General features: G+C 44.6%; 1 protein-coding gene across 5 annotated transcripts in view; it reads left to right on the top strand.

Moving 5' to 3' along the window:
* ctif (CBP80/20-dependent translation initiation factor) overlaps nt 1-27,219 on the top strand; it is a 109,054-nt gene that overhangs the window by 19,552 nt on the left and 62,283 nt on the right. For 4 of the 5 annotated variants that reach the window (XM_064308959.1, XM_064308961.1, XM_064308962.1 and 1 more), the window contains exons 3-7: nt 348-419; nt 8,866-8,988; nt 9,668-9,741; nt 11,624-11,728; nt 12,297-12,372. In XM_064308959.1, coding sequence (XP_064165029.1) covers nt 348-419; nt 8,866-8,988; nt 9,668-9,741; nt 11,624-11,728; nt 12,297-12,372 — 450 coding nt within the window. Of the gene's footprint in view, nt 1-347; nt 420-6,346; nt 6,535-8,865; nt 8,989-9,667; nt 9,742-11,623; nt 11,729-12,296; nt 12,373-27,219 lie in introns of those variants that run through there. The other variant, XM_064308963.1, reaches the window with a different exon arrangement.

The raw sequence follows: 27,219 nt of genomic DNA, 5'->3' as shown, positions 1-27,219 counted from the left end.
TCATGCATCCTCTGATTTATAAAGGCTGCTGTCTACTTGAGCTTTTTGGTGTGTTTTTGAGTGAAACGTATTGACCAAAATGCATTTGGTAACAAATTTGTGACCAATTCATATTACACTGGCCACTGTCCCCAAGGTCTGTGCAGATAACTGAACCTTTATCTACTCTGCATATACCCACTGTGTGTGAAGTGATCCAAGCCTGTTTGCAGTGGTAGAGCTGATCTTTACATGCTAATGAGAACAAGCTTTGCTCATCCGTCATTGTCATCCTTTCCCTGCTTCTCCCCCTCCCTCTTTCATTCCTCCTCCCTCCTCCTCTCCCTCCCTCTCTCCCTCTCACGCAGTGGACTGAGAACTGCAGTGACAAGATAGATGGAAGCTGGTCGTCCTCTCGTGGGCGGGGCTCTTCTAAGCCGGTGAGTAGCGGGGCTGTGGGCGGGCCTGGGGGTGGGCGGGGCCTCGGTGGTGTTCATGCGTGAGCACTGGAGCGATGCCTCCCCCAGCTCGGGGATATTGAGACCTTATCGATGCCACGGCTCCGCTGCAGCCTTTGTTGCTGTGCTGCGGTCTCTGTTGAGCGGTTTAAAATGGGGGTGCCCGGATCGAACTAAAGGGGCGGAATTGAGGCAGCAGCCCCCTTCTGCACAGCAGCACAGTTTTCAATGTCATGCAAGGTTGGCCATGTGACACTTTGTTTACTGCCGATTGGGTGTCTGTTGTTAGCCGCGTGCTGAAAGGCCACTGGTGCGCTGTGCATTGAGCTTTTGAAGTCGTGCAATTTATGAATGACGGCATTTTTTTCTCCTGACTTGAACATTAAATGCCTGCTTACGAAACAGGGTAAAGCATGTTTGTACAGTTGTTCTTGTGAAAAAAATTTTATCTTGGAAATCATTCCTGTGTGAAATCAAACATTAAAGCCTGAACTATTTCAATAGAAATGTTTAGAACTAACATGTTGAATGAAGTGTCCTTGACAAGTCCAGTGCTTGAAAAGGGGCTTTCGGGTGCAAGCAACATTTGCAACTACACTATGCAGCAATCATGTATGTTTTGAAATTTATTTCAAACAAAAGGTTGATATCTACGCTGGGTGACAGGCAGTTCTCTCTGGATGTTTTCACCCACTGGGCGTGACATACTTTATTTAGGCTTTCAGCATTTGAATATCTCTCTAAATCAAATAGGAAGGACACAGCAGACGTGTTCTATAAACAGGTTAAATAAAAACGCCCCATCCCCCTGTTCACTCATACCTCTATTCCTGCCTGTGTATTGGGTGAAGGGTTGCTAGGAAACCAAGTCTGACATTTGCTTATTTCTGAATTGAGTGCACGAGGCCAGTGGAAGCAGTGCTGCGTGCTCTCTGCTCCTGTCCATGTGCTACCCTGCAGCCTTTCTCAGGATGCTGAGGTCATGTCTGAGGCACACACTCGGCAGCCTGGCCGTGTCCAATGAGGGCCTTTCCCTTGGCCCCGCCTCCCGCTTTGTGTCTGCGACTGCTGGCACGGTGCCCTGGGCATGCGTGAGCGCCTCCACGGGACCGTCTGCCAGCTGAATGGCCGTCGGGCAAGATCGGCAAGCCCCACACACGCCTTTCATGTCTACCGGTTCCGCTGTTCTCTGATCGTGAACACGATAACGTGTCTTGGAGCAGTATGTGGAGTATTGCATGGGTTCATTCTCTCCCACAGAGCTAAACTAGGATTGCTTTGCACAACCATAATCCTTGCCACAGTTGTTTTGTAAAATAAAGGTAGATGTATCTGTCAGTGTGGTGGTAAAAGTTTAAGGATGTGGGGTTGCTGGCTTGAGTCCTGGGTGGAGCATCAAATGGGTTGGTGCATGTGAAAATTGAGAGCGTTGGCTTGGGTCAGCACCTTAACAGGAGGAAGGTGTTTCACATGCATTCACACTGTTCTGTAATACAGCACTTTGTGGACAAAGAATGAGAATATCATATTTCTGAAGGGGCTTAATCTTTCTTCAGTGTTGCTTAAAGGAGTACCATGGTGATTTTCACACTTTCTCGGTTTTATGTGCTGTTTGCACAAGAGGCATTGAAGAAACACAATGAGTAAAGTATTAAATATGTCCGTTCTGTATTTTTGGAGAAATATGCGTTTTAAATTTATCGTCCTATTTTCAACCGGTTGAGAAAGTTGTCAACTTAGTGCGTCACGAACACAGTAACCACTCCCCTTTCCACGCCCCGTAAACCCATGGATAACTCGAGACCCATAGTTTGCGCCGCTGGCTTACAGGCAAGACAATGCAAATATTTGATTAACGTTAGGTTCACTTAAATTAGAGTGGACTAATAGTCCTTTTAAGGACTATTAGATTATTTCTGGTTATATTCATTTAGCTAGCTAGCTAACGTTAGCTAGCTAGGTAGTTTGCTTTCATAAGGCAATGTTATAGTATAATATAGTATAATGTTATAGTTGTGCTTTTATCTTAACTTGGCTAGCTAGATAGCAAAAATTATAATTGGATATAAGTCAACGTCCTTACCTTAGCTATCTATCGATACTTGATATACTACTAAGCTAGCTAGCTTGTGAAAAGTCTCCCAAAAAGAGCGCGTATCATGGGGGTAGCTATGGTAACGGGGCACGGTCTGTCAGTCATAGCTAACTGACAGTTCTCATTACCATGCCCAGACGGTTCGGGTGAACTTTTATAGTGGGAAATTTAGGCTTAGAAAAATACGTTTTAAAGTACATTGAAATGACTGAATAATAAAAAAAATTATGCACATTTGTTTTGTTGTTGCCTAAAGACAACTGGGAAGTGTCACGTTCAACCACCATGTTACTCCTTTAACTCACATATTGAAGCTTGAGCTTGAAAATGATCCTGATATTTTGATTTGTGAGTGGGTTATTCATGCAGTAGAGGCCAGGGAAGGTTTTATGACAAAATCACTCATGATTTGAGATAAAAGGTTGTTTCTGCAGTACTCTGCGGTGAACCAATGTGATTTTTCATACCAAACCCAATAGCCACTTAACCTCAGCCTTCTTGATTTGGAAAGGAATTTTTTTTTCTTCCTAGGAAGTGTTTTTGTTTTTGGCCAATTTACAGAGAGGGCATTTCAGATTTTGGTTAAGGTTATGGGAATTTACTGAAGAAGTTGAAGTTAAACACCTTGTGCCGTGCCCCACGTGGTGGATACAAACCTGCAACCTTTTTGTCACAAGCCCAAATTGCCTATCCCCTACTCTGCACAGGGTAGGCTATATGTAACAGTGCAGGTTTTTCATCTGAATGAGTTCTCTGGAGGAATTAGCGGTGGCCAGCAGGGTACCATGAGATAGCAACTCAATCGTAGCATAATTGTATTCGTACCCCTGTGGTTAGTTTTATTTTACTTTTTTTTTTTTTACAAAAAGTTGAGGGTGCTTATCAGTATTTGTTAACAGCTGATACAGTTTTATATGACCCAGTTTGCCCATTTCCTGTGCTAATGTCCTGGTTTGTGCTTCTGTGTCAGTGCTGGAGTAGATGCCGTTAGTGCGCTTGCAGGTCCCCGTCTGTCGAATCTGGCTGAAAATGATTTGTACTAAAGTGCACATTAAATTCATACCAGCTTTTATTCAATTCTTCTTCATCGCTGTCATCAAACTGACTGCTGCTTGCCCTAGCCATGTTTCATATTTTCAGAAAATTAATAACACAAGCTGGCTGTCTAGCCAAGTATATTAGCTATATTCTTGCCTATTTCTTTTGGCAGGGAGCAGGAGTCCATGTCTGAACTCAAAAAGAAAATTCCCTGCCGTTTGTGTACACTGAAGAAATTCTAGATTTTTTAACAAGCAGCTCACCAGCCTTTAATTTACTTTAAAAATAACATTAAAAAAATATAATTATCCTTTATTTAACCAGGTACACTACATGGCCAAAGGTATGTGGACACCTGACACCCAACATCTCATTCAAAATGTGCAGAAATTGACCAGCTCATTCCTAGTGAGGATATTTGGATTAAGCTCATCGAGGAACATGAAATGGACCTTACGGTAGGCGTGTGTTACCAGCCGCCAGGTTCAGATAGTAATGTGAATTCAATGCTGTTCGGAACAAGCTTGTCAGGAATGTGAGACTATTGTTATGGATTACTTCAATTACCCCACTATTAGCTTGTCAGGAATGTGAGACTATTGATATGGATTACTTCAATTACCCCACTATTAATTGGGAATTGATGACAAGACAAGGAAAAAGTGAGGAGGATGTTATAGCTACATGACAATTTTTTTGCATAGTATGTCAATCAGCCTTCAAGAGGGAAATCAATTCTGAATCTGGTGCTATGTAATGATCCCGGCAGGATTTGTAGCATAGAGGTAATTGAGCCACTTGGGACTAGCCGTCATTCTGCAGTTAGTTTTAATGTATTTTGGCAAATTAACAAGGCCTCCTCTACGGCCAGAATTTTCTCATTTTAAAAGAGCCAATTTTAACAAGATGTGAGCTAATTTATGTACAATTGACTGGGTGCAACTTGACTGCAAGACTGAATGAAAAGTGGGGCATGTTCAAGGATAATTCTTGAGGCACAATGTAAATTTATTCCAAAGGTAAAGAAAAGTAAGTTGAAGAAGCAGCCTCCCTGGATAAACAAAGCCAGGAAAATGGCAGGGGAGTTTGAGGGGAAAAAAAGAAATTGTGTAAGATATTTAAAAATGTCAACACTGAGAGTAATAAAGCTTAATATTGTAATATGTGTGCTGAGGTTAGAAAGGGAAGCTAAGAGGCTTTTTGAAAGGTACATTTCTCAAGATGGAAAAAGTCATTCTTTCAATAATGTTTTAGGAAAAGGAAGGTGAAGGAGGATGCCAGTTGCAACTGGAATGAGGAAAGGATCATTGCTTTATAAGAATAAAGATATTGCTGATACCTTAAATAGTTCTTTTGCTGAGAGTTGAGAGCTGAGAAGACACAGTATTGTGTACAGTTTTAGGAACCGTACTACAAGGAAGATATATAGAGGCTCTGGAAAAGGTTAGAAGATGGGCAACCAAAAGGATTCCTGGTATGAAAGATAAAAGCTATGAGGAAAACCTAAGATGCTTAATCTCTTCAAGCCTAGTAAAAGGAGACTTAGGGGTGACTTGACTGAGGCTTTTAAAATCATATAGGAGATTAACAAAATGAACTATGAGGGATTCATCTGGTTGAGTTCCATTACAAGGGGACATAAATGGAAATGAGCAAAAAGTGAATTCCGTACTGGCATTAACAAGACATTGTTTCTTTACAGATAGTAGTCATTGTGTGGAATAGCCTTCCAGGTCATATAGTTGTGGCAGAACCTCTGGGAATTTTCAAGACCAGGCTTAATATGATGTTAGGTATTATTTAGTTTGTAGGTAATTAGAGCACTAGGTACAATTTAGTCAGGAAAATGGTGAGCATTGTTGGGCTGAATGGCCTGTTTTCGTCATTATGTTATGTTAAACTTTGTTCACAGATGCAGAAGTAGAATGCACTGCAGGCTAGGTGCTGATTCCTTATATATAGTGTTAATTAGTCCTGGCTAATTAAAACACTGGAAAATACTGAACAGCCTAATGAATGTGACAGATGTTGTGACTCAAAGGCAAAGGTTTTCACACTGGTTTCTGGTTTACTGCCAATTTATTATTATTATTATTTTTATTCAGATTTTCTGTTCACTGTGTAATTCTGAACACCGCTTGTGTAAGACAAGCTGCTAATACCTGAATCATGCACTTTCTACGTACCAAGGTTTCTACAAGCATTTTAGTTATTATTTAATAGTAATATGCTATCCACTCATACGTAATGTATTTCTGTCAAAATGTTAGGGATTTTAAGCTTTTATAAAGAGAGCACTGAAGTCCTCTTTTTTGTGGATATCATATTGTTTTAACAATATTGCCTGAGAGATAAATGCAGTAGGCTAATGTTAATTATAATGCACAGTCATCAGCACCTTCTTGAAGTTTCTCTGGGCCCTGATTAGTCTGCTTTTACATAGTGCCAGACATGCGCGCGCACACACATACGCATGCACCCACACTCACGCAATTACCCACACTCACGCACACGCACGCCCACACTCACACACCCACACACACACACACACACACACACATGTGCTCAGGCCAGTCCCCAGGGCAGCCTGCTGTGTGCGCAGGGTGTGGAAGGGGGAAATGAAAGAGGCTGCGCATGTGTGTTTGCCCTTTGTTCCCACTGACTGTGGAGGCTTCACTTTCATTTCCCCGGCAGCCCTCTCTCCCTCTCTCCCTCGCTCCCTCCCTCCCTCCCTCCCTCCCGCTGGCGGGACACACCCTGGCTGCGCTGCAGAACTGTCCCCCTTCTTGCCCTCGGCCGCGCGGTGAACCGTACCTCCAGCGCCGGAGCGGGGCGTCAGCTTAGCACGGTGCGCCGGGGAGACCTCCGAACACCGGCCGCTCCCTAACGAGCTGAACATAGCCTGTCCTTTCTCCTCCTCTGTCTCCCTCACCTGTTTTTTCCATGGCACAGTTGGCGCGGCAGGTAAGCTGTTAGCATGGCAGCGCACTCAGCCTGACGGGCTCGGAGCAGAGAGCTGCAGCGCTCCTCCTCCTGCAGAGCGCGCGGCTCTGCCGGGCTTTTTACCGTGTGGCCGTCTTCGCGGGTGGGGAGGTCGGGTTTCAGTGACCTCGCGATCAGTGTGTGTGTGACGCAGCTGCGCTTCACTGCAGGAGGGGCGCAGACACACACACACACCGTCACCCCTCTAAGGTGTGTGTGCGCGCGCACATGTCTCGTAGGGTAGGCAGAATGCTGCTTTCGTTCTTTTAATGTCACGAGGCAGAATTACATTTTTTTTATTTTTCTCACTGCGCACTTGCAGAAAATCGACTGCGAAGAACACAAGCGCACAAATGGCAATAATTCCTGTGTGTCATTATTGATGTTTTATTTCAGTACCGCTTCTACGATGTTTTTGTATAGTATTTTCAGTATTTGATACTCCAGTCAACACTGTAGTTTTTAAAAGTAATTTAAATAAGTTGCGCTCTCTTCGGTGGTTTTGGTCTGCGTACGAAGGTTAGTGGTTTGGGAGCAGGTGGCTGGCCGTGGGTTCGGGTTTCAGGCTGAGAGTCCTCTCCGGAGTACAGGGGCTGAGTGGGGGACTGGCTTCATACCAGGAAGTAAACGCCCCAGCCTGGCCTTGCCTTTGATAAATAGGCAGGAGGGTTGGAACAAATCAGCTTGCAAGAAGCATGTGACCGGTATAGGCTTTCGTGGAATAATGGGCCGCTCGGAGCCACAAATGGCATTTGGAGCTCAGGTTGCTAGGGGTTACCGGCCTTGTCAGCATTATTACACCATGCCGGCACATTCATCTCCTAATGGATTCAACAAAGGCCACAGGCAGAGGCAGCCGTAGTACATGCCCTGAGAATTATGTCTGACCAACAGCAAGTGTCCCCTGTTCATTTGCTTTCACAAAGCATGGAGTGTCAGGAACAGATTACCTTCCACGGTTTTGCAGTGGTATCGGTATTGTTTGTCCCTCACAGGATGCCATAATGAGGCTTTAACGGTGCAGTGTATACATACAGCTCATGGCGGTTAAGGCTTAGCAGGGCCTAAGTCTCACTGTTACTCTGTGTTGTCCAGCATGGCAGAATGTGATGCCGTTTCTGCCCTATGCTTCTAGTCAAATATCCGGTGGAGTGCAGTTTCTGTGCCCTGCTCCAAAGTACTCCTGAAAGCCCTGCTGTGTGAGCGAGTGACTGAATGTGTCCGCTGTAAAACTGTAATCAGGATAAATAGCATATTGTAGTTGACGGTAAAAAGTAAAAGCCTTTATAATGAACTGTACAGCAGCAAATTCATCAAATGCAATGTATGTCACTTAAGCAAGGAAAATGAACTAATTATTTCTTTGATAGTTTACTGATAGCTGCTTTGTCCAAATTGAGGCTCAGTGTCGTGTAACAGAAATTGATCCTCCTGGGAAAAGGGCTGGAATGCGAATCAGATTTTAACACTGAGAGTGGACAAGGGCCTGCATTATTAGCTGTGTTCATATTTGTATGGGTTTATTTGGTAAGCTTATAGTTCAGCAACTGTAGAAAAGTATCAGGACTGTAGGCCTACTCTAGAAAGCACAGTTATGTCTGGTTCCGCAGGTTCTGTGAGGAATTCTTTCCCATGTTAAACCACCACAGTGACTGAGCCCCCGATGTCTGGTGCAGCTCTGAAGGTGTTCCTCTGTGTTAAACCCAGAGCTCTGGCACAGCTCTGAAGGTGTTCCTCTGTGTTAAACCCAGAGCTGTGGCACAGCTCTGAAGGTGTTCCTCTGTGTTAAACCCAGAGGTGTGGCACAGCTCTGAAGGTGTTCCTCTGTGTTAAACCCAGAGCTCTGGCACAGCTCTGAAGGTGTTCCTCTGTGTTAAACCCAGAGCTCTGGCACAGCTCTGAAGGTGTTCTGCTGTGTTAAACCCAGAGCTCTGGCACAGCTCTGAAGGTGTTCCTCGTTTAAACCGAGAGTGATGGCCAGCCTGAAGGTGTTCTGCTGTGTAAGCTCAGAGCTTGCACAACTTGAAAGTGTTCAGCTGTGTTAAAAGCCAGAGCTCTGGCCAGTCTGAAGGTGTTCTTCTGTGTAAACCCCAGAGCCATCTGGCACAGCTCTGTAGGTGTTCTGCTGTGTTAAACCCAGAGCTCTGGCACAGCTCTGAAGGTGTTCTGCTGTGTTAAACCCAGAGCTCTGGCACAGCTCTGAAGGTGTTCTGCTATGTTAAACCCAGAGGTGTGGCACAGCTCTGAAGGTGTTCCTCTGTGTTAACCCCCGAGGCGTGGCTCTGTTCTGAGAGGTGTTCCGCTGTGTTTCAGGACGAGTGGGAGCACAGCAGCAACGGCAGCACCGGGTCCCGGCCCAGCTCGGGGTCACGACCTGGTTCCGGGTCCAGGTCTGGCAGCCGCGGAAGAAACAATCAGTTCAGACCCCCGGCAAAGGTACTGCATGGGACGGTATTTTCACTCTGTGTACGTCTTGCAATGTCTGAAAGCCGAAGATGCCCATGAAGTGCTTGATAGCTTTCCAGCTGAGCTGGCTTGATTGCATTTCCCTGCTTTGTGTTTTGCAATGTGCCCTCTTTCTTCTTTCAGCTTCATTCCCCTACAGATATCCCTTTCTTAGGTGACTGGCATGACGCACATGCATTGTGTTGTACTTATTTCACAGAAGTGCATATTTTCTTAAGCATGGGATTTAGGGCACTGCCAGTCACATCACTGCGTAAGGTGCTTAATCTTAATTGCTTCAGTAAATATCCAGCTTTATAAATGGATGGTATGTAAAATGTTCAAATCATTGTAGATATGAGTGTCTGCTAAATGTCTATGGGACAATTTCTATGATTGAATGACTGAATGGTATTTTTTCGAAGTAAGGCAAAACAAAGTGGATTTATTAAGAAAGGATACTTTTCCAAGAAATGGTAAAAGGTCTTCATGAGTAATTCTGTTTTAAAATTCAGTTGGCAGATTACCTGATGTATATGGCAGTAAAACGGCTTTATTATACAGGCAAGAGCATAACTACAAAGGACCATTACATTGCAAAGCACCTCTAGTTCGGGGTTAAGTGCCTTGTTGAGGGGTAGCCCAATGACAGTCTTTCTTCCCCTTTCAGAACGGAAACAGAGAGGGGTCCTTTGACATCCTGGGCACAGACATATGGGCAGCCAACACCCTGGACTCACATGGGTAAGATTTCACGTCACATTTTCTGAGCAATGTGGCCATTTAGACGAGCGTGTCTTGGTGAAAACTGCAGATTGTATGGGTGTTTTAAGCTTGTTATACGTCAATGATGTGTGATATTCATTAGCATCATACTAAATTAATGTACTCTTATTTTGATGACGCTGAGCTCAAATTTTCTTTAAAGTGGCAGCTGATATGTCCTGTTTCAGTGATCAAGATGCTTGACCCTAAATCCAGATTACATACTCTGCTTCAGTTGAATTGGTAGAATGGTCAGTGATTGCCTACAAGTGGCCATTTTGTTGCATGGTTGTTAATGCATAATTGATACAGTGAAAATGCACACTTCATGTATCAGATGGCTTCATTAAAGCAGGGACTATAGCATGAATGTTCCAGTAATGCACATTTCTCTAGCTGTTTAGTAACACATTTCATATGTTTAACTTTATAGACAGATTAATGTTAGCAAAACATAAAATGGAAAATGATAGCATCAAGGCCATGTCCGACACACACACAGTCAAGCAATGGAAAGTGAAAAGTCCACTTTGCAGTTGAGTGACTCAGTGGATCTGTTGCTCTTTTATAATTTTATATTGTGATTTAAAAAGGTACCAGCTGCTAACGAATGTGATGGTTTGCTGTGGTCCGGGAGTGACAGCAGTTGGCTGACAGTGTGAATGCTGTCTGAGAGAAAATGGGCTTTGTTGTCACTGGCGAAGTTGTTAGGGTCTGTCATGAGACAGAAAACATCTAAATTAGAACCCTGTAAGCCCCAGGCTAAATATAATTAAGTGAGTGCACTGCCTTAATCTCGAGCAATCTGTTTTCTTAACAGAACTCTATTCCCTTCGTTGCTAATTAATGAGAATCTGTTCTGTGTGACTAAATGTATGTGCTACGGAATGGATTCTCTGGATTTCTTCCACATTTAGCATGCCTTGTCCTACTTCTGAGGTGATGCATTGCTTCTTTTGTTGACGAGGGCACAGTTATGTTAGGATTGTGAGGTGTGGTGCAGCTGCAGCTCTTATTGGGACAAGGTTGCTTGTGCGTGGATATTTTTAAACAAAAGACTTAGTCCTCACAGAGGCCCCACGCAGGAGTACTCAGCACAGGATATTCCCAGGATTAAACTGCAGGAGGTTAATGAATAAAACTGGGAAAGATGGAAAGATGAGCACCCACCTTTTATTTGAAATCTAATAATGCTAATATTGTCTAATATAATATTATATTCTTCCAAACACAGGTGTGCAGATGTGTGCGTGTGTCTGTGAGGGTATGCACGTTCGTGCGTGTGTGCACTTGTGTCTCTGTGTTTGTGTGAGTGTGCTCATGTATGTTTACACATGTGTGTGTGCGAAAGGGAGTTGAAGGACAGGGTTTTGTTGTTATTTGAGTTGCCATGCCATCACATCAGCCTATCAGAGAGAGGTTAGGGCCCAGAACTTGTCTTTGTCCACACTGTAATCAGCTTACTCCTAAATCCGCCAATGACCAGCGCATCTCTGCTTACAAACAGAATATTCATACGAGCAGAAACAAGCTCATGCTTTGAAATGTAGTTTTTGTGAATGTGCTGGCTAATGCAGTTAACAGTTTATCACAGTCCAGAACCATGAGCCCCCTGACTGCGGTAGAGAAGATGTGCTTGCACATGTAGCCTCCTGTATGCATTGTCATAAGGGTCATGGACTGGAAATTGTATGTGGAAGTCTGTGACTTCTGTAGGATGGCAAACAGGACGTTGCAGTGTGACCCACAGCCTGAGGGGTGTAGAAATGTTATCCCAAATCGGACTCCCATCTGTCGCCCTGCCAAGGGCGTCCCAGCTGCAGGGTGCAGGCAGTGAGTGTCCCATGTTCTTCCTCCACAGTGGGGCGACCTGGGACCTGCAGCCAGAGAAGCTGGACTTCACCCAGTTCCACCGGAAGCCCTTCCGGGGCACCCCAAAGCACCTCCCACACATCGACCGAGAGGGGTGAGCGCACCTCGGGCTGGCACACTCTGCCCCCCCCGCCTCCCGCCTTGCACAGAGCAATACCCACCTGGGTTCTTTCAAACAGGGCTGCCCAGCCTTCCCCCTGGAGATCTACCGTCCTCTGGGTTTTCATTTCAACCCTAATCTGGCACACCTGATTCTACTAATTAGCTGCTCAGCGAGATCTCTTGCTGTTGAACGATGCATAATAAAGAAAGGGTTAGAGTGAAAACCTACCGGACAGTGGAACTCCCGGAACAGGGTTGGGCAGCCCTGATCTAGGGCAAAGAGCGACGGCACAGAGACGCGGAGATGAATTCATGTTCCTGCAGCCAAGAGTGCCCGTGCAGCAGCCTGTGGGTGAATAGCCATGTTTCCTCTCTTGGCTCTGCTCAGCCGAGTCGCCCCCCCACCCCCACCCCGGTGCTCCAGGCCTTCGGTGCCACAGTGGCAGGATTTATGAGTCTACTCAAATTAGCCTGGTACTGGACCTGCACTGGAGCTGACTGCTAAATCAGATGCTAAATCACACGTGTTCGACTTCACAATGCCTCTGTTCTCTCTCCAGGATGATGAAAGGCAAATTCGATGATGACGATGGTATCGACCTGAACGACATGGAGAAGTTCCTGCCTGGCTTGACGGTAAGTGTAGGGCTCTGTTCCTAGCGCGCTCACTGAAAATAGACTGGCTATTTAGTTTTTAGGCTGTCATCTGTTATTGATTATGTGGAATTAACCAGGATACAGGGTCCAATTAGCATTGTTCTTGCAGAGGTTGGCATGACGACAAGCCTACATTACACAATCATCTCCCTCGTGATAGTATTTACGTAGGAGTACTTCAGACTGTCTCCCGCAAAACTTATGACATGCCAGGCTGCACTACTTCAATTTTGAGGGTCATTAGTGAGGCGAATTTGGGTTAATACATTTTTGATTGTGTTATATTATTAATACAATGCGCATTTTTAGAAATGCAAGGAACCTTGAGTTTCCTGTTTAGGGAGATATACACTTTGGCTTGGATAGATGCTCAGTTCTGATTGGCTGTCACCCATGCTAAATATTTGTATGTTTGTATATTAAAAATTTTTGCAAATGAGTGAAGGTAAATTCTGTCAGGAACTGGCTTATGCTGTCAGTTGGTGCTACATAGACAAGAGTTGCGGTTATACAGCAGCAGTAGGTGCACAGGAGTTGCAGAGTCCTTTCTTCCTATCAGAACAAGAGAAAGATGGTATGCCCCGCCTTTCATCACCGTGGATTTCACTGACTATTGGTCAATATTTGCTTATTGCTAACAAGTACTTGTTGCTATAGCGTAGTGTGCTTAAAGTCCCGCCCACTGCAAAAAAAGTGACTGGACTTAGGAAGTGGTTTGAAACAATGGGATTTCCTGTTCAGGAAAACTTTAAAAGTCATATCTTTTCATGAGCAAGCAGTTACATAACCTCTTTCTCCAAACAACGTGTTTCGCTTATCAGTTGATTGTAAAAATTTACACTTTTAAAATGTTATCATCTGATTTACGGTATCATTAAAAAACTACACAACAGACGCTTACGTCATTGAGCTCTCTGCAGCATTCTCAAAGTTGGCTAGCGAGAGCTTGATGACGCGATATCGGTTGTATAGTTTTTAACAACATCATAAATCAGGATAAAATTGAAAAAGTATTAAAAAAAATTTACAATCAGCGTATATGAAATGCGTCATTTGGAGAAAGGTTGTGTTATTGTTTTCTTAATAAAAGACAAGATTTTAAAAGTTTTCTTCTGTGGGAAATCCTTTTGTTTCAAACCACTTCCCAAGTCCAGTCACTTAGGCCTATTTGTGGTGGTTGAGACTTAAACACTATATTCTATTGCTTGCCAGGAGCAAGAACAGCAGGGCTGCTTTTGTAACTATATAACTGTGAGCATGATGATGAGAATATAATACCTTCTCCCCGCTTGCTTATGCACCCATGTTTAATGAGATTTTTAGTTTCACAGTACTTCTGCTCACTACACCTCTACTTTCAAGGACCGTTTGTTATATTTTACTTTTTTGGGGGGTTTTCAATATTTATTATCCGATTGTTATTTGATTTTGAGAGTCCTTACAAACTGCACAAATTGACAGAAATAAAATATCTGACCATTTTCTGTTTTTGGTTGGAAAAATCTAAATTTAGCGAAGAGCCCCCTCTAGTGGAACGAGGGGTACTGTACTGCTGTGGTCACTCATACTGTATGTCAGTATCTGTATTTAAGCTGTGACTTCCACCCTACAACCTGACATTTGTGGATTTTAGATTTTTGAATATTGATTTATAAAATATTGACTTTTTCAGTATTTTCTAAAGAAACATTTTTTTAATAGATGTAGGCTATACAATTTATTTTCAGGGGGACTGTTTGGTTACCAATCCTATGAGAGCACTGTTTTAGCTCATGGATGCCCGTGGTCTGTTTTAGCTCATGGATGCCCGTGGTCTGTTTTAGCTCATGGATGCCCGTGGTCTGTTTTAGCTCATGGATGTCTGTGGTCTGTTTTAGCTCATGGATGCCCGGGGTCTGTTTTAGCTGATGGATGCCCGTGGTCTGTTTTAGCTCATGGATGCCCGTGGTCTGTTTTAGCTCATGGATGCCCGTGGTCTGTTTTAGCTCATGGATGCCCGTGGTCTGTTTTAGCTCATGGATGCCCGTGGTCTGTTTTAGCTCATGGATGCCCGTGGTCTGTTTTAGCTCATGGATGCCCGTGGTCTGTTTTAGCTCATGGATGTCTGTGGTCTGTTTTAGCTCATGGATGCCCGTGGTCTGTTTTAGCTCATGGATGCCCGTGGTCTGTTTTAGCTGATGGATGCCCGTGGTCTGTTTTAGCTCATGGATGCCCGTGGTCTGTTTTAGCTCATGGATGCCCGTGGTCTGTTTTAGCTCATGGATGCCCGTGGTCTGTTTTAGCTCATGGATGCCCGTGGTCTGTTTTAGCTCATGGATGCCCGTGGTCTGTTTTAGCTCATGGATGCCCGTGGTCTGTTTTAGCTCATGGATGTCCGTGGTCTGTTTTAGCTCATGGATGCCCGTGGTCTGCTATCCAATCCGGCTGTATTAGATGGCAGCGCAAACAGCGGCTCACGTTCGGCTCGTTTTCTCCCTGGGGTGTGGCGGTCAGTCAGCTGGGTCGACAGTGTCTTATCGTGATGCCCTGTGTTCAGTAGGGTGCCCATTAGTCCATCTGTTATGCTGCACTCGGAGAGTCTTCCTCCGGCTCCTGTCTGTGTGCTCAGCTTGCAGACTGCAGTGTGATAAGCGGTGGCCTGCATCACGTGCTTCAGAGGAGAGGAGGTGCTGGTCTGCGCTTTCCCGAATCAATAGTGGAGGTTGTGGCAGTGAGCGCTGATGGATAAGGTTGAGCATTCCAATTTGAGAGGGACTGGTTTATCAGTTTTCTAACTGGAATATAATCCCATATTGCAAATGTCAGGATATGTTTTCTCCATGTGTTGCTATCTAGAAAAAGTCATAACCGACTCATAACCGACTTCAGTGCTTAAATCAGTTTCTATATGAGACTGCACTTACAACCACATTGCTAGGAATATTAATGTTGTAATTTTACAAGCTGTGGTTAAACAATGACATCTGGTGGAGAAACATAGTATGGCATGTTAATTTGCTCTGCGTAGTATTTGCTTAGCCACTACCAGGGAACTTCTGATGTTTTTCAGAGGTTATATATAAAAGCTGCATCTGTGTATTCTTGCTTATGAGATGATGCTGTCTGTGTTCCATTGTATTTTCCTTGAATGGGACATACTATAGTGCAGTTTTACTTACAGGTTGTCATTTGGCACCATGTCTGTTTTGTCCCAGGTCATTGCTGACATATTATGAGCACTATGATAAATGGTAATACTGATCTTGTAGGTAATTATTTGGCTGCATGAGTATAGTATAGTGTAGGTATGTTGTTGTTTTGCAGAGCACTGAGGCTCTCGTGCTCAGTGAGGGTGAATGGGGGGCTTGCCTGTGAGCGAGGGGAACTACAGGGGAGCAGAACCTGGCCTTCTACCTGCTCAGCGCTCGTTTTGGGAGGGGGGAGAGAGGGAGCGCCGGTGGTGGGGGGGGGGGCTGTTTGTCTTGTGAGAGCCCTCCCTGCTGACAGCCCCACTCTGCTCTCCTCCATTCTCCTTTTAACACTCATTAGACTGCAGATCCCTTTATTTCACACTCTTTCTGCCAGGCTGTGGGTTTCAGAGTAAGTACGCGAGCGAATTAATCCAAGGTGGTGATCATTAGTTAACCAAATGTCTGGCGGCTTGTTGCGTATAAAACGCGAGCGGATGGTAGGTTGTTGCTGCAGTCCAGGTGTCCCCACATGTTTTGCGGTGCCGTGTTGTAACTTATGGAAATTATACAGTATCTCACAGGCTTCTTTTTTTTTTTTTTTTTTTTGTTTGCCAGCTTCAACATTTTTTGTACGTTCACTTTTAAGTTGGGCCACATGTTTTTTTTGTAGTTAATGATGGCAGCTCTGCCAGCTGTAGTTAGCGTCTGCTGTGCTGTTTTACACACACAATAGCTCTTTCCCAGGACTGAATCAAACACACTTCTCCCACTCTAAGCAAGTGTGTGCAATTCGATCAAATCAGACTCAACTTTTTCTTTTTTTTAATTCAGCAAACAATAAAGTTATTAAAGACTGAAAAATCCAAGAAACAAGAAAATGTGTGCCCTGAAAATTCTGGTACCTGGGATGGATGACTTGGCTGTTGTGAGGGGCATTTATTTAATTTTTCTTAGCTTGGCCTCATTCAATGGAGGCTGCTGGGCACTGTTCTAGTGCATGGACTTAAACAAAGTGCACAGAAAGCCAAGATTATAGTAGTAACTGAACAATCAATGGAAACCCTAGGTTTGCAGATGCAAGAGCCTCTTACTTCCAGTGTTGGATCTCAGCAAATAAATCAGACCTTATTGCAGTAAGGTGCTGGACTAATCAGAGAGGGGTTCGTTTTAACCTTAAACAGATTAAGTGCCTTTATTTGGATCCCGCAGCTGTAGTAGGTATTGAAAGTAAATTGGATTTCTTTACAGTAGAACAACCACTAAAGTCATCCATCATGTTTAATTCAGGCTGCTTGCTATTATGTTGATACATGACTTTTGATTTTCAGGGTTGATGAATTTTGTTATGCTGCTAGTTGAGAGTGTAGCGCATTAGTGTAATTGTTTCATATAAGTAATATGTGCAAAAATATGAATCCATGCTTGTTGAATATAAGCGTGTATTTGAAATGAATCTGTTCATATTCAAAACAAAAGTAAAACCTGTGAAGAAGTGGTTTTAAAGGCAAATAATGTGAATTGGCACTCCCTTGTGGATGTTTTGTTGCATAACGTCCTCCTGAGCTGCACCAGTATAATTCTGCTGTAGTGAGTACTGCACCGGGCTGAGAGATGGAGCTGGGGTCCTCGCTGCAGCTGCAGCTCATTGTGTCACAAGAAACTGTGTGTCATCTACAAATTATAGTTTCACAGTGACAATTTATCATTTTTTCCCAGTTGTGTAATTTTATGTATACACGTTCAAATGAAAACTGTGGTTACACTGTGTGTACTTTAACTTCTTTTTAGCATTTTAAGTGAGTTATTCATCCCGTTATTTAAGGAGAATGTTGGTAGAGGTGTTACCAGCATTCCCTCAGAGAACAAGCAACCTCGATACTTAGTTCTCAGCCAGGTCGTTTGTAAAGAATGTGGCATCGCTGTGTCATGTCTTTATTCAAAATTAGTTTGTTTTCCCAAGGAGATGACACTGTCATGAGTGGAAATAAATAAGGCTTTCACGATTCCCTGGCCTGTCTCTGTAAAGATGGACAGATCAGACGGAGGAGGCGGAGCCACGCATGTGGCCCGTGTGTTGAACGCGCTCCAGCGCGCTCGTCAGCCACGCAAGTGCCATGCCGCTCAGCGGAGTGAGCTGTGAAGAGCCGTTACCGCCAGAGCCTCATTAGCGTGACTCCACGCAGCCTCCTCCTGTCCTCAGCTGAGCTCAGTGCAGTACGGCCGGGCCAGCTAAGGGCTCGGGCCAGCTAAGGGCTCGGGCCAGCTAAGGGCTCGGGCCAGCTAAGGGCTCGGGCCAGCTGAGGGCTCGGGCCCGCCACTGCAGAACACTGCGGGGCATTTGGGCTCGGCTGCGAGGCAGCGCTCGCGAGTAAGGCGCCGTGTGGACTCCACTCTGCCGCCATCTTTTCTCACCAGATGTTTAGATGAATTCTTTTCCACTCTTCCACCGTTTCAGGAATGGGTAAAAAAAGAAAAAAATTCTTTGTACGTGCGTGTGTGTTTCTGTTTCTGTGTGCGTGTGCGTGCACACGTGTACATGTCTGTGGATAGATGAACAGGTAGATAGCCTCGGGGGGAGAAGTCATAATGGAGTGCTAACAATAGCACGTGTCGGAGCCGGTGGTATTAAAAGCACACGCCTGTATGTTTTGATGTGGAATCCCAGGCGCCGGATGGCGGACGGACAGCGGCTTCCGTGACGCATCGCGACGTGTCACCCGTCAGCTATTCCGGCAACGGTTCTGACACTTCCACTCGGCCCCCGGTGGCGCAGCAGGCGCCTTGGCTGGGACGTACCTGAGAGAGGCAGGAAGCTCGCGGTGAAAAGCAGCTTCCTCTCTACAAACGGAGGCCTTCCCGGCCAAGAGTCCTCCCTGGGGGACGGCGCGGCGGCGGCCGCGGAATGCTGGAAACCCCCGCCCCCCTCTTCCCTCTCTTCCGCTTGTCTGTAATATCGGTTTAGACGGGGAACGAAAGGACTTCTGAATTCATGACATGGTATTAGAGATGAATACGGATCATAAATACCATGTAAATTACGTGTGTGTCTGTGTGTGCGTATTAATTGTTGTTTATTAGGATCCCCGTTAGCTAACGCCATGGCGTCAGCTAGTCTTCCTGGGGTCCGTGTGTGTGTGCGTGCTCACATGCGCATATATGCATACCCTTGCATACACTGTACGTGTAAATCCATGCATATATGTAAGTAGAATGTCTGTGAAAAAGAAAGCTAACTCCTTTTCATAATTGGGATGGCAGGAATTTAGGAAACATTGGGTAGCGTTACTTTGGAATACAGCTTGTTTAATTTGTGTGAGATAAGATAGCCGATATTGTTTCTTATAACTTCATGTAATTTCAATATCAATACTTATAATGTCAGGCCTAGATTTCACTAGTTTGAATGAATGACTTATAGGCAGTGCTTTGTGTGTGTTTTTGTACATTCAAAACATGTTTTTCATCAGATAATTTTTTACAGATGGGCACATGTGAGTATCTTCCTTACGCTGGGCTTCTTTATGTGACCATTTCTTTCATATTCCATTTCATAGCCCAGTAAAGCCTTTTTATTATGAAGTTTCATATATTCACTTATGGTCCAAAGTAAAATTAGAATTTAATTAAATTATACTACAGATATAACTACAAAATGATTGTTTCAAAAGTGGGAAAAAAATTATAAATGGCAGTTGAAATGAATTTTTTACGAGAAACAGAATGGGATGAAATGGTGTAAACATGCATGATGGTAGGTCTTGTGTAAATTGTGTAGTGAAGAGGCCCAGTGCTTTCAGACAGATACGTTCCTCCTCTTGTTCTGTCCGAATCGATACAGAGAAAAGCCAAACAGTGGGGTTTCCATCTAGAGGAAATGAAAAGAAACACAAGGAACCCTGTGAGTCATAGCAGTTTACTAAAAACAGCCTGTCTCTGCCAACTGCCCTGTGGTCACATCCTCAACAAGCGCACTTTTAGGCTGCAAATATCAGAGCTGTGCTTTCAGGAATATTGATCCATGAGTTACCGGGCCCAGTTCTGGCGGTGACATGCATTAAGAACTTTGAGGAGTGGTAGAGAATGAGCAAGTTCTCTTGCAGAAGGTGATGGGAAGTTTAACGCAGCTTGTGGTGCCTTGCACTGATAAAAAGGACTGTTACTAAGCACTCAACGTCTGAACACCGCTAGCCACTGTTCTGCTTCAAAACTTTCATTTTGTTGATAGATTGTTGATTTTGTGTTAGATTTTGATAACATTTGCGCTGTTATTGATGCATTCATAAAATAGAGAGCCCAGATTACCTGAAGGTTAAGAGGATGCCCATTTATGGTCACTTCCTAAGATACAGTCAGGGTTTCCAACTCGGAGTTGATTCAGGATTCAGACTGATCTAGCCTTTTCAGTTAACCAAAAAATTATCCAGCAAAGCATGTAAAGCAACAAATGAAATGAAATGAAATGGAAAACAATGCATTGCTCTGTGACCATTATTACTTAACATTAGATAGAAAGAATACCTTTGCAAAATGTCTGGCCTGGAGACAGAAAAGAAATCAAATCTGTATGTTTTATGAAAAATGGGGAACAAATGTAGATTTGTATTTGTTTAATACACACCTAGAATTTTCATACAGATGCCTTCGTGCTCTGTTCATATGAAAAAAAACACCCAAAAGAAATGCTGCTTTATTGGCTTTGTGTGTGGGCTAAATTGAATGATGAAACGTCATTGCTTAAATTAAAGGATAAGAACTGGTCCTACTGAAATTCTAATGGCAGTAGTACAGAGCTTAATATGATTTACGTAGTGTAGGTTGTGGTACATGCATATGGATGTTAGATTTTAGAGTTTTATAAAATTCTCTTTCACAGCAGACTGCTTGGTTGATTTACCCAGCGATTTCAGTATGAAATCATGCTGTTTGGCTGTAATGTGAAATATGTAAGGATGCTAGCCTGCATTGTCAAGCACCCCAGAGCTACAGAGGACGCCTTCTGCGGGAGTTTTGACTGCACGCATCACTGGTATTAATAATGTAATATAGGTGAAAGCGTGGCGTTGGGTGACAGTGTGTCATGCTTTGTTTGTGTTCCTCGGCGATGCAGGGAACATGCCCTGATTGTGTTCCTACCTTCTCCTCACACCTCAGCGGCCTGTGAGTTATCGGCGGCCATTAGGGCATGTTTTTGTCTGTGTGTGTGTGTTTGTGCAGGAGCGTACACGCACCAACGCCCCTGGGGTTCAGCGTGTCGGCAACAGCACTCCGTCTAATAATGCGTGCGCATCCCCTTTTCCCTAAGAGCACCGTAACGACCAGGAGCTCTGTCCGTGCGTTTTGGCTCGCTCATCCGGAAGTCGTCCGGCACGTATGCAGCCGGGGATTGCTGGTGTTTGATTGCGTCGTCTTGGTGACGGGCCGCGGGTTTGGGACGGCCGCGCGGCTGAGCCGGTCCGCTCCGGCGCACGAGGGACGGCACGCGGCTCTGGGACGGCACGGGAAGCCTCCCGCTCACACGCAGCGGCTCTCCCCGCGCCGCTTCCAGCCTTTGGAAACTTTCCCGACCGCAACCGGACCCTCGGAGAGGCCCGCGGCGGTCCCTGGAAAAAGCGGCAGAGTTATTCTTGAATCCCGGCCTCGGGTTGTTGAAGGGGCGCCCCCCTCCCTCCACCGTTACCCTGGCTGCTTACCCACGGGTGGGGGAGCCTATCAGAAAGAAGGAAGTCAGTGAGCCGCGCGGACGGTTTGGCGGCTGGGCCGGGTGCGTGTCCGGCGCCTGGGGGGGAGAGCCCCGGTGCGGTCAGACTCCTCGGCCCCCGAGCGTACGTGCGGTAGAGCAGGAGTCTCAGTGGGAGCCTGGCTCTGCCACGCCCGCCTCCCCCCGGACCGGACAAACATGACTGTGCGTCTGCAGTTGGCTGGAGTCCTGGTGGGGCTGGCAGACTGCGGGACAGAGGGACTCTGCCCCCCCCCAGGCACACACACTAGATAACAATAAAGAGGTCAGCATGCCGCGCCGCCCCCTCCCACTCCCTTTCCTGCCATTGTCACAGTTCTGACTGACCGCTGAGGAACGTGGGTCCTTGGGAATGAGGAACCGTCTGCCAGAACTCACCCACATACACACACACACTCTCTCTCACTCACACGTACGCACTCACCCACACACACACATGCTCACTCAGATATACACACACATACACACTCAGATACACACACACTGTCTGACACACACAAACACACACACACACACACACACACACACTCAAACTCACATACACACGCATTAAAAGAAATATGCTCAGGTACACTCACACACATGCAGTCAAACACAATCAGGTGACCTCACATTTATTCTGCATTCTTGTACAGTATACTCACAGAAGCAATCTTGCACAGGGTGGAGTCAGAGGAAGACCTTTAATATGTGGATATGGGGAATTGATGAGGCAGCGACCTCATGTGGGCTTGTCATTTGCCAGTGATTTATCATGAACCTTTGCATTTTGTCATAAGGATCTCAACTCCATTTCAAGTCTTTCCAAGTTATTCAGTATATTTATAACTCTGAGTAGTCTTTTTTCCCATCTGGAAGGTGTCTTGATAAGGTATGGTTTATTGACCAACCTGCTGTTATAGAACAGGGGAGTGAACGGAGGTCTTCTTCCACTGCAGGATTACTGCCAAATGAAGGCTTTGGCTTTTGCTGTGCTGTATATTCTGCCTGCAGATAGTTCCCTGCTTTCTGTGTAAACGTATTGTATACTGGGCTTCAGTTCTAACACGGTGCTGTCTACTATGACTGTGCTTTGCCTTTTTCTGCTGGAATACCAAATTCAGTGCTAATGATAGACTCCAGGATTTTGCGCTTGAACATGTAACAGGTATCGCAAAAGGTATTTTGTGATGACAGAATAGCATATTTATTTAGTTTTTTTTCACAATTGCTTTTCTGCAGCTTATGCAGCTTCACACAGAATGCCAGAGCTACAGCTCATGATGTCACAGAGAATACCAGAGTGGCAGCTCATGATGTCACGCAGAATACCAGAGCTGCAGCTCATGATGTCACACAGAATACCCACAGAATTTGCTGTCTACGGTCAAGGCTGAGGTGTTGCTTAAAAAAAGAAAACAAAAAAAGAAGACTCAGTATTATATCTCCTTTTGGTTCTTTGCTTTAATCAGTGGCAGCAGAGTGAAAAATTTTCCCTTCACCAAACCTCAGTTTATAGCACCAATGCCAGAGGAGGAAATGTAGTGCTGTTCCAGATCAATTCCCTCCGCAATTTGTACAGCAAGTAAGCCTACACTGTGGATTCGACTGAGCTCAGCCGACAGAATCTTTAAAGAAGTCATTTCACAGAATATCACCTATATGAAATTAGTGTAATTAATTCAATGAATGTTCAAATTCAAGAATCTGTGAAGTGCTTTACCAAGCAATATTGTTTGACTCATTGCTTTACTCGTGCATTTGGGAAGATTCATGGCAATGCATTTTCAGTAACATAAAATGGAGAACCTGTCAACCATCTAGCCAATGCTCCCATCTTAATTACCAATAAACAGTGCTGAAAGATTTACATTAAAGTCGTGTTTAGATTTTTTTCTTTTGTTTTCTGTAGAGTAGTTATACTGACACTTGGCTCATGAGGTAATTGCTATATTTTATATCTTGTGCCATACATCTGGCCCAAACTGTAATTCCTCTCTGACTGAACACTGCAGTTGGACTTGCATAATGCTGGCAGGGTTACATAAACATCAGGCGTGGGTGGGGGGAGGGAGTGATGGTGGTCGTATTCAAATCTTTCGTGTCCCTCTGCCTCAGTTCTCACTGCTGAGAAGGACGGCATACTGGAGCTCAAGCGCTCTGTGGAAAGACATTCTCTAACATTTCCTGTTTTGTTGGCCCGTTCTGGTTCCTCTTTCCCTCCCTTTCTCCCGAATACCTTTCCTAATGAAATAATCGGAGGGCTGAGGTCAGCGGGGGAAACTTGGAGCAGCGTTTCAGGAGGGAACGCAAAGTTATCAGCGCGTGCCAATTGGCTGGGCTGCTCCGCTCGCTCCGTCACGTGTAGAGTTACAGATCTGTCCGCTCGTTACACACTGAATAAGCTGTTTTTTTTAAAAAAAAAGAAAGCCAAAAAGCACCAAAACGACGAGTGACAGAGAGTGCATGTGACCTGTGTGCTGGGCCGAATTGAATTTAGAAGGTCATGGCAGCGAATCTTCTACGTGGGAGCAGCCATCCGCCGGTAATTCGAGGTGGTCCCAGCAGTTCTGGTACGCGGCCTAATTAGGCCGAGGGAGAGACGAAGCGTTTATAAACAAACCGTCCCCGCAGCGTTTAAAAAAAGCACGGCGAAGCTGGGTTGTGTTAGCATCAGCGCCGCTATTGCCAAGCGACGCTCAACACAAGCTGGGTAATAGGCAGGGGAGAGGGGAGAGGGGCTTCACCCAGCGCCTGAGGGAGAGAGAGCAGCGCCTCATCCTCGGGGGGGGTGTCGGGGGGGGGGGGGGGTGTACGCCCAAGGAGCCAAACAAACCCGGACTGGGTGAGGAGGAGGGATGAGGGAATGGCTCCAGCAACTTCAGCCATATTTCTGTGGACATTTTTCTTCTGTATGTGTGTGTGTTTTCCTGAAAGAAAAAGTTGAAATCATCATATTTCTGCGTGCTCTGGTGGCAAATGTCAACATGCATCTGTACACTTCGACTGTTCTAGTATCCGTGAACTTCATAGAAAATGATCCATATATTTTTACCTTCTTTTACAATTCTTATCTACTTTTAGAACATACTTTTTCCATTAGTTTTCCATTTGTTTTACTGTTCTGTAAATCACATTGAAATGCAACCTGTGTACAAATGTGCTTATTATATATTGTAAGTTATTAATTATTATTGCTGTGCATTTGTGAATTTAATTTGAAGACACTGCCGGCTTTGTTTTAAGTTTCTGGTTTTATCCATACGATGCTTCATATCATCTACGGTACTGACTTGCATGCCCAATTATTATTTTTTACCGTTAAATGAGCACACCACAAAAACCTAAGATTTGATTTACCTGTAAAATGAGCCCTCTTTCATGTAGCTGACCAGCCCCAGGACTGTTATGATTGGGCTCTTGGCACCCTTCCTTGTCCTGATAGAAACGTCTGTTTTTCATTTTTTCTGACAAACTGCGAGAAACCTAGCTTTGTAACAGAATCCACTGGTTGTGGTAGAATACCGCACGTGTGCAGTATTATGTAGCTGGTGCAGGCAAATCGCAGTGCCTGAAGAACCAGAGGGTTTGCTCTCCCTGCCCTGGGTGACACTATGGCCACTGTATCCCTGCAGGACTTACGTTGCGAACTCTTGGTTTATTTAAGAGATGTTCTTTATTTTGCCAATTTGACTGAACATTTCATAGCGAACAGTTGGTATGTAAATATATTAACTGCTGCTGTATAGCTCTACTGATAGTGGGGATATTAGTGGCTTTTGTTTTGCCCAGTAATTGACACTTTGTATTTGACGTATTATGTTGTTTCAACAAAACAAAAACACTTGGCTAAATTTTGAGTAAGGATGTTGTTTGAGTGTTAGGATGACATCATCATTACCTGTTATTGGCCTGTTATCCCATAGTGGGGTCAGAAGTCAAAACAGAAGACCAAGTAAATGAGTAGATGCCGTTTGGAAGGTTTTTTGTATAGGTGTAGTGTAGTTGGACAACAGACATTTAGTTTAGCTTACTAGCATTTCATGGGTTAGTGGAGTCTCTGTTTTAAGATATGTGTCAAATATCGTCACATTCATTCTGAATTATCTCCAGTTTATTGTTTAATTACCACATCGTCAGGTGCATGAGAAGAATAAATGACATCATGCCGCCACCTATGGCTGCTCTCTTTCGCCCTCTGCTTTATGATGTCAGTGCTGTTTTGTTTGGGTCCCTTATCTGTTGGTTAAGTAATGACATCCCTAGAAACAAGACAAAGTATGGCCAAGCTGCAGTTTATTTAAAATGTGCGTTTCTTCTACAAATATAAATAAAAGGCCTTTTTGTGTGCAAATGGTAATAATCACTATAAAAATTTATGAAAATGATTATTTATGATTTTACTTATCATAAATGTATACTAGGGAGGGCGGACTCCCCTGCCTTGTTGCTGTGACTGGATTATAAAGTACTATAGCCACCATTCACAGAGGGTAATAATCACTCTGAATGGTCTGATAGCTTGGGGTAGTACAGAGATCATCACGTGTATGTCAACACTGGGCCTGTGAGGTTCTGAGAGTTAACAGAAAGTTCAGAATATCGATTCGTACTGCATGAATTTAAAATTCTCCAATGTTCTGAATGTAAAGCATGTTCACGGTTTCATGGTTATATTTTATTCAACACGAATGGAAAAACCAATGGAAATTCTTTGTTGATCTTGCAATTGTTGAGCCTTTGCTTAATGCATGTGCATCTTTGAGTGTTCCATGACCTCTCTGTGATGTGTCCGTAAATGCATTGTGCTGAAAACATTGAATACATTTCTGAAATAACTTGGGAGTAACTGTGATGCAGGTGACTGCCATGCCCCCTGTAGAGATTTAATCACAGGCTGCTTCTGACCACAGAAATGCTGGTGATCTGTGACATGCCATCCAGGCCTCAGCGCAGCCTCCATTACTGTGATTAAGTCTGCATGAATGGCACTTTGAAGCACAAGTGTAGAGAGGCGCGACGTGTATCGCAGTCTCTGGTGCGGTGGGAAGCAGTAAAACACGTGTAAGCCCGTTATGACAGGGAAGAAAGTCCCTGAAAGACTTTCTGCCATTAATTCGCTGTACCTGCAAAGTGTTATGCAACGGCCCAGAATTCATGTGTCCCAAAGACCTGTGGAGCAGAACAGTGCGTTCCCATGTACCATATAAATATTCCATATATGTATTCCGCGGTTCGTGCTGAGCATAAAAAACACTCTGGGTTTAAAGCACCCCGCAATACAGATGGATTAATTGTGATGTTGTCCACACTTCAGCAGAGTGAACTTTACACAAACTCGAATAAGCCTACGTCTACTTGTGCCGGAGGACAAATCAATGTATCTGACATGCCCACGCTCCTACACCACTACCACCCACAAGGTCAATATCAATGAGGAATGATTCCAGATTCACCGTGGCGGTCCTGTGCTTTTTAGTGTGTGTGGCACCATGCGGCTCCACCGCACACGGCTGTGCAGTACCACTCACGCCCAGGCGCAACTGGAGAGAAACCTGCACGTCCTTCCTGTGAAACCAGTCGGCCCTGTGACCTGTCACACAGGCTCGTCGCGTGGCTAAACCCTGCTTTAAAGCCAACGAAGTGAAATGGGTTTCTGAAGTGTGACTTTATCAAACAAGCTAAAATCCTGTCTCTTATTTCCTTTTGACAGTTACTTTCTCCAGCTGTCCATGGTTTCTGTTCGGTAGTGGCTGATCGGGATTTCTCCCATTATTTCCCCACAAGACCTTTCTTATTAGTGTACAACTAATGCCAACAAGAAGTGATTCATTGTCATCTTTGACCACTTGAAAGCAGCTAATCGATTGAGCCATTCATAAGCAGTTGCTACCTGGGTTTTTGAGCTAGGATCGGCCACTCTTCGAAGAGGAAGCCATT

This window comes from Anguilla rostrata, chromosome 14 (genome assembly GCF_018555375.3).
Source record: "Anguilla rostrata isolate EN2019 chromosome 14, ASM1855537v3, whole genome shotgun sequence".
Taxonomy (NCBI): domain Eukaryota; kingdom Metazoa; phylum Chordata; class Actinopteri; order Anguilliformes; family Anguillidae; genus Anguilla; species Anguilla rostrata.
This window is presented reverse-complemented; position numbering and strand designations above follow the sequence as displayed.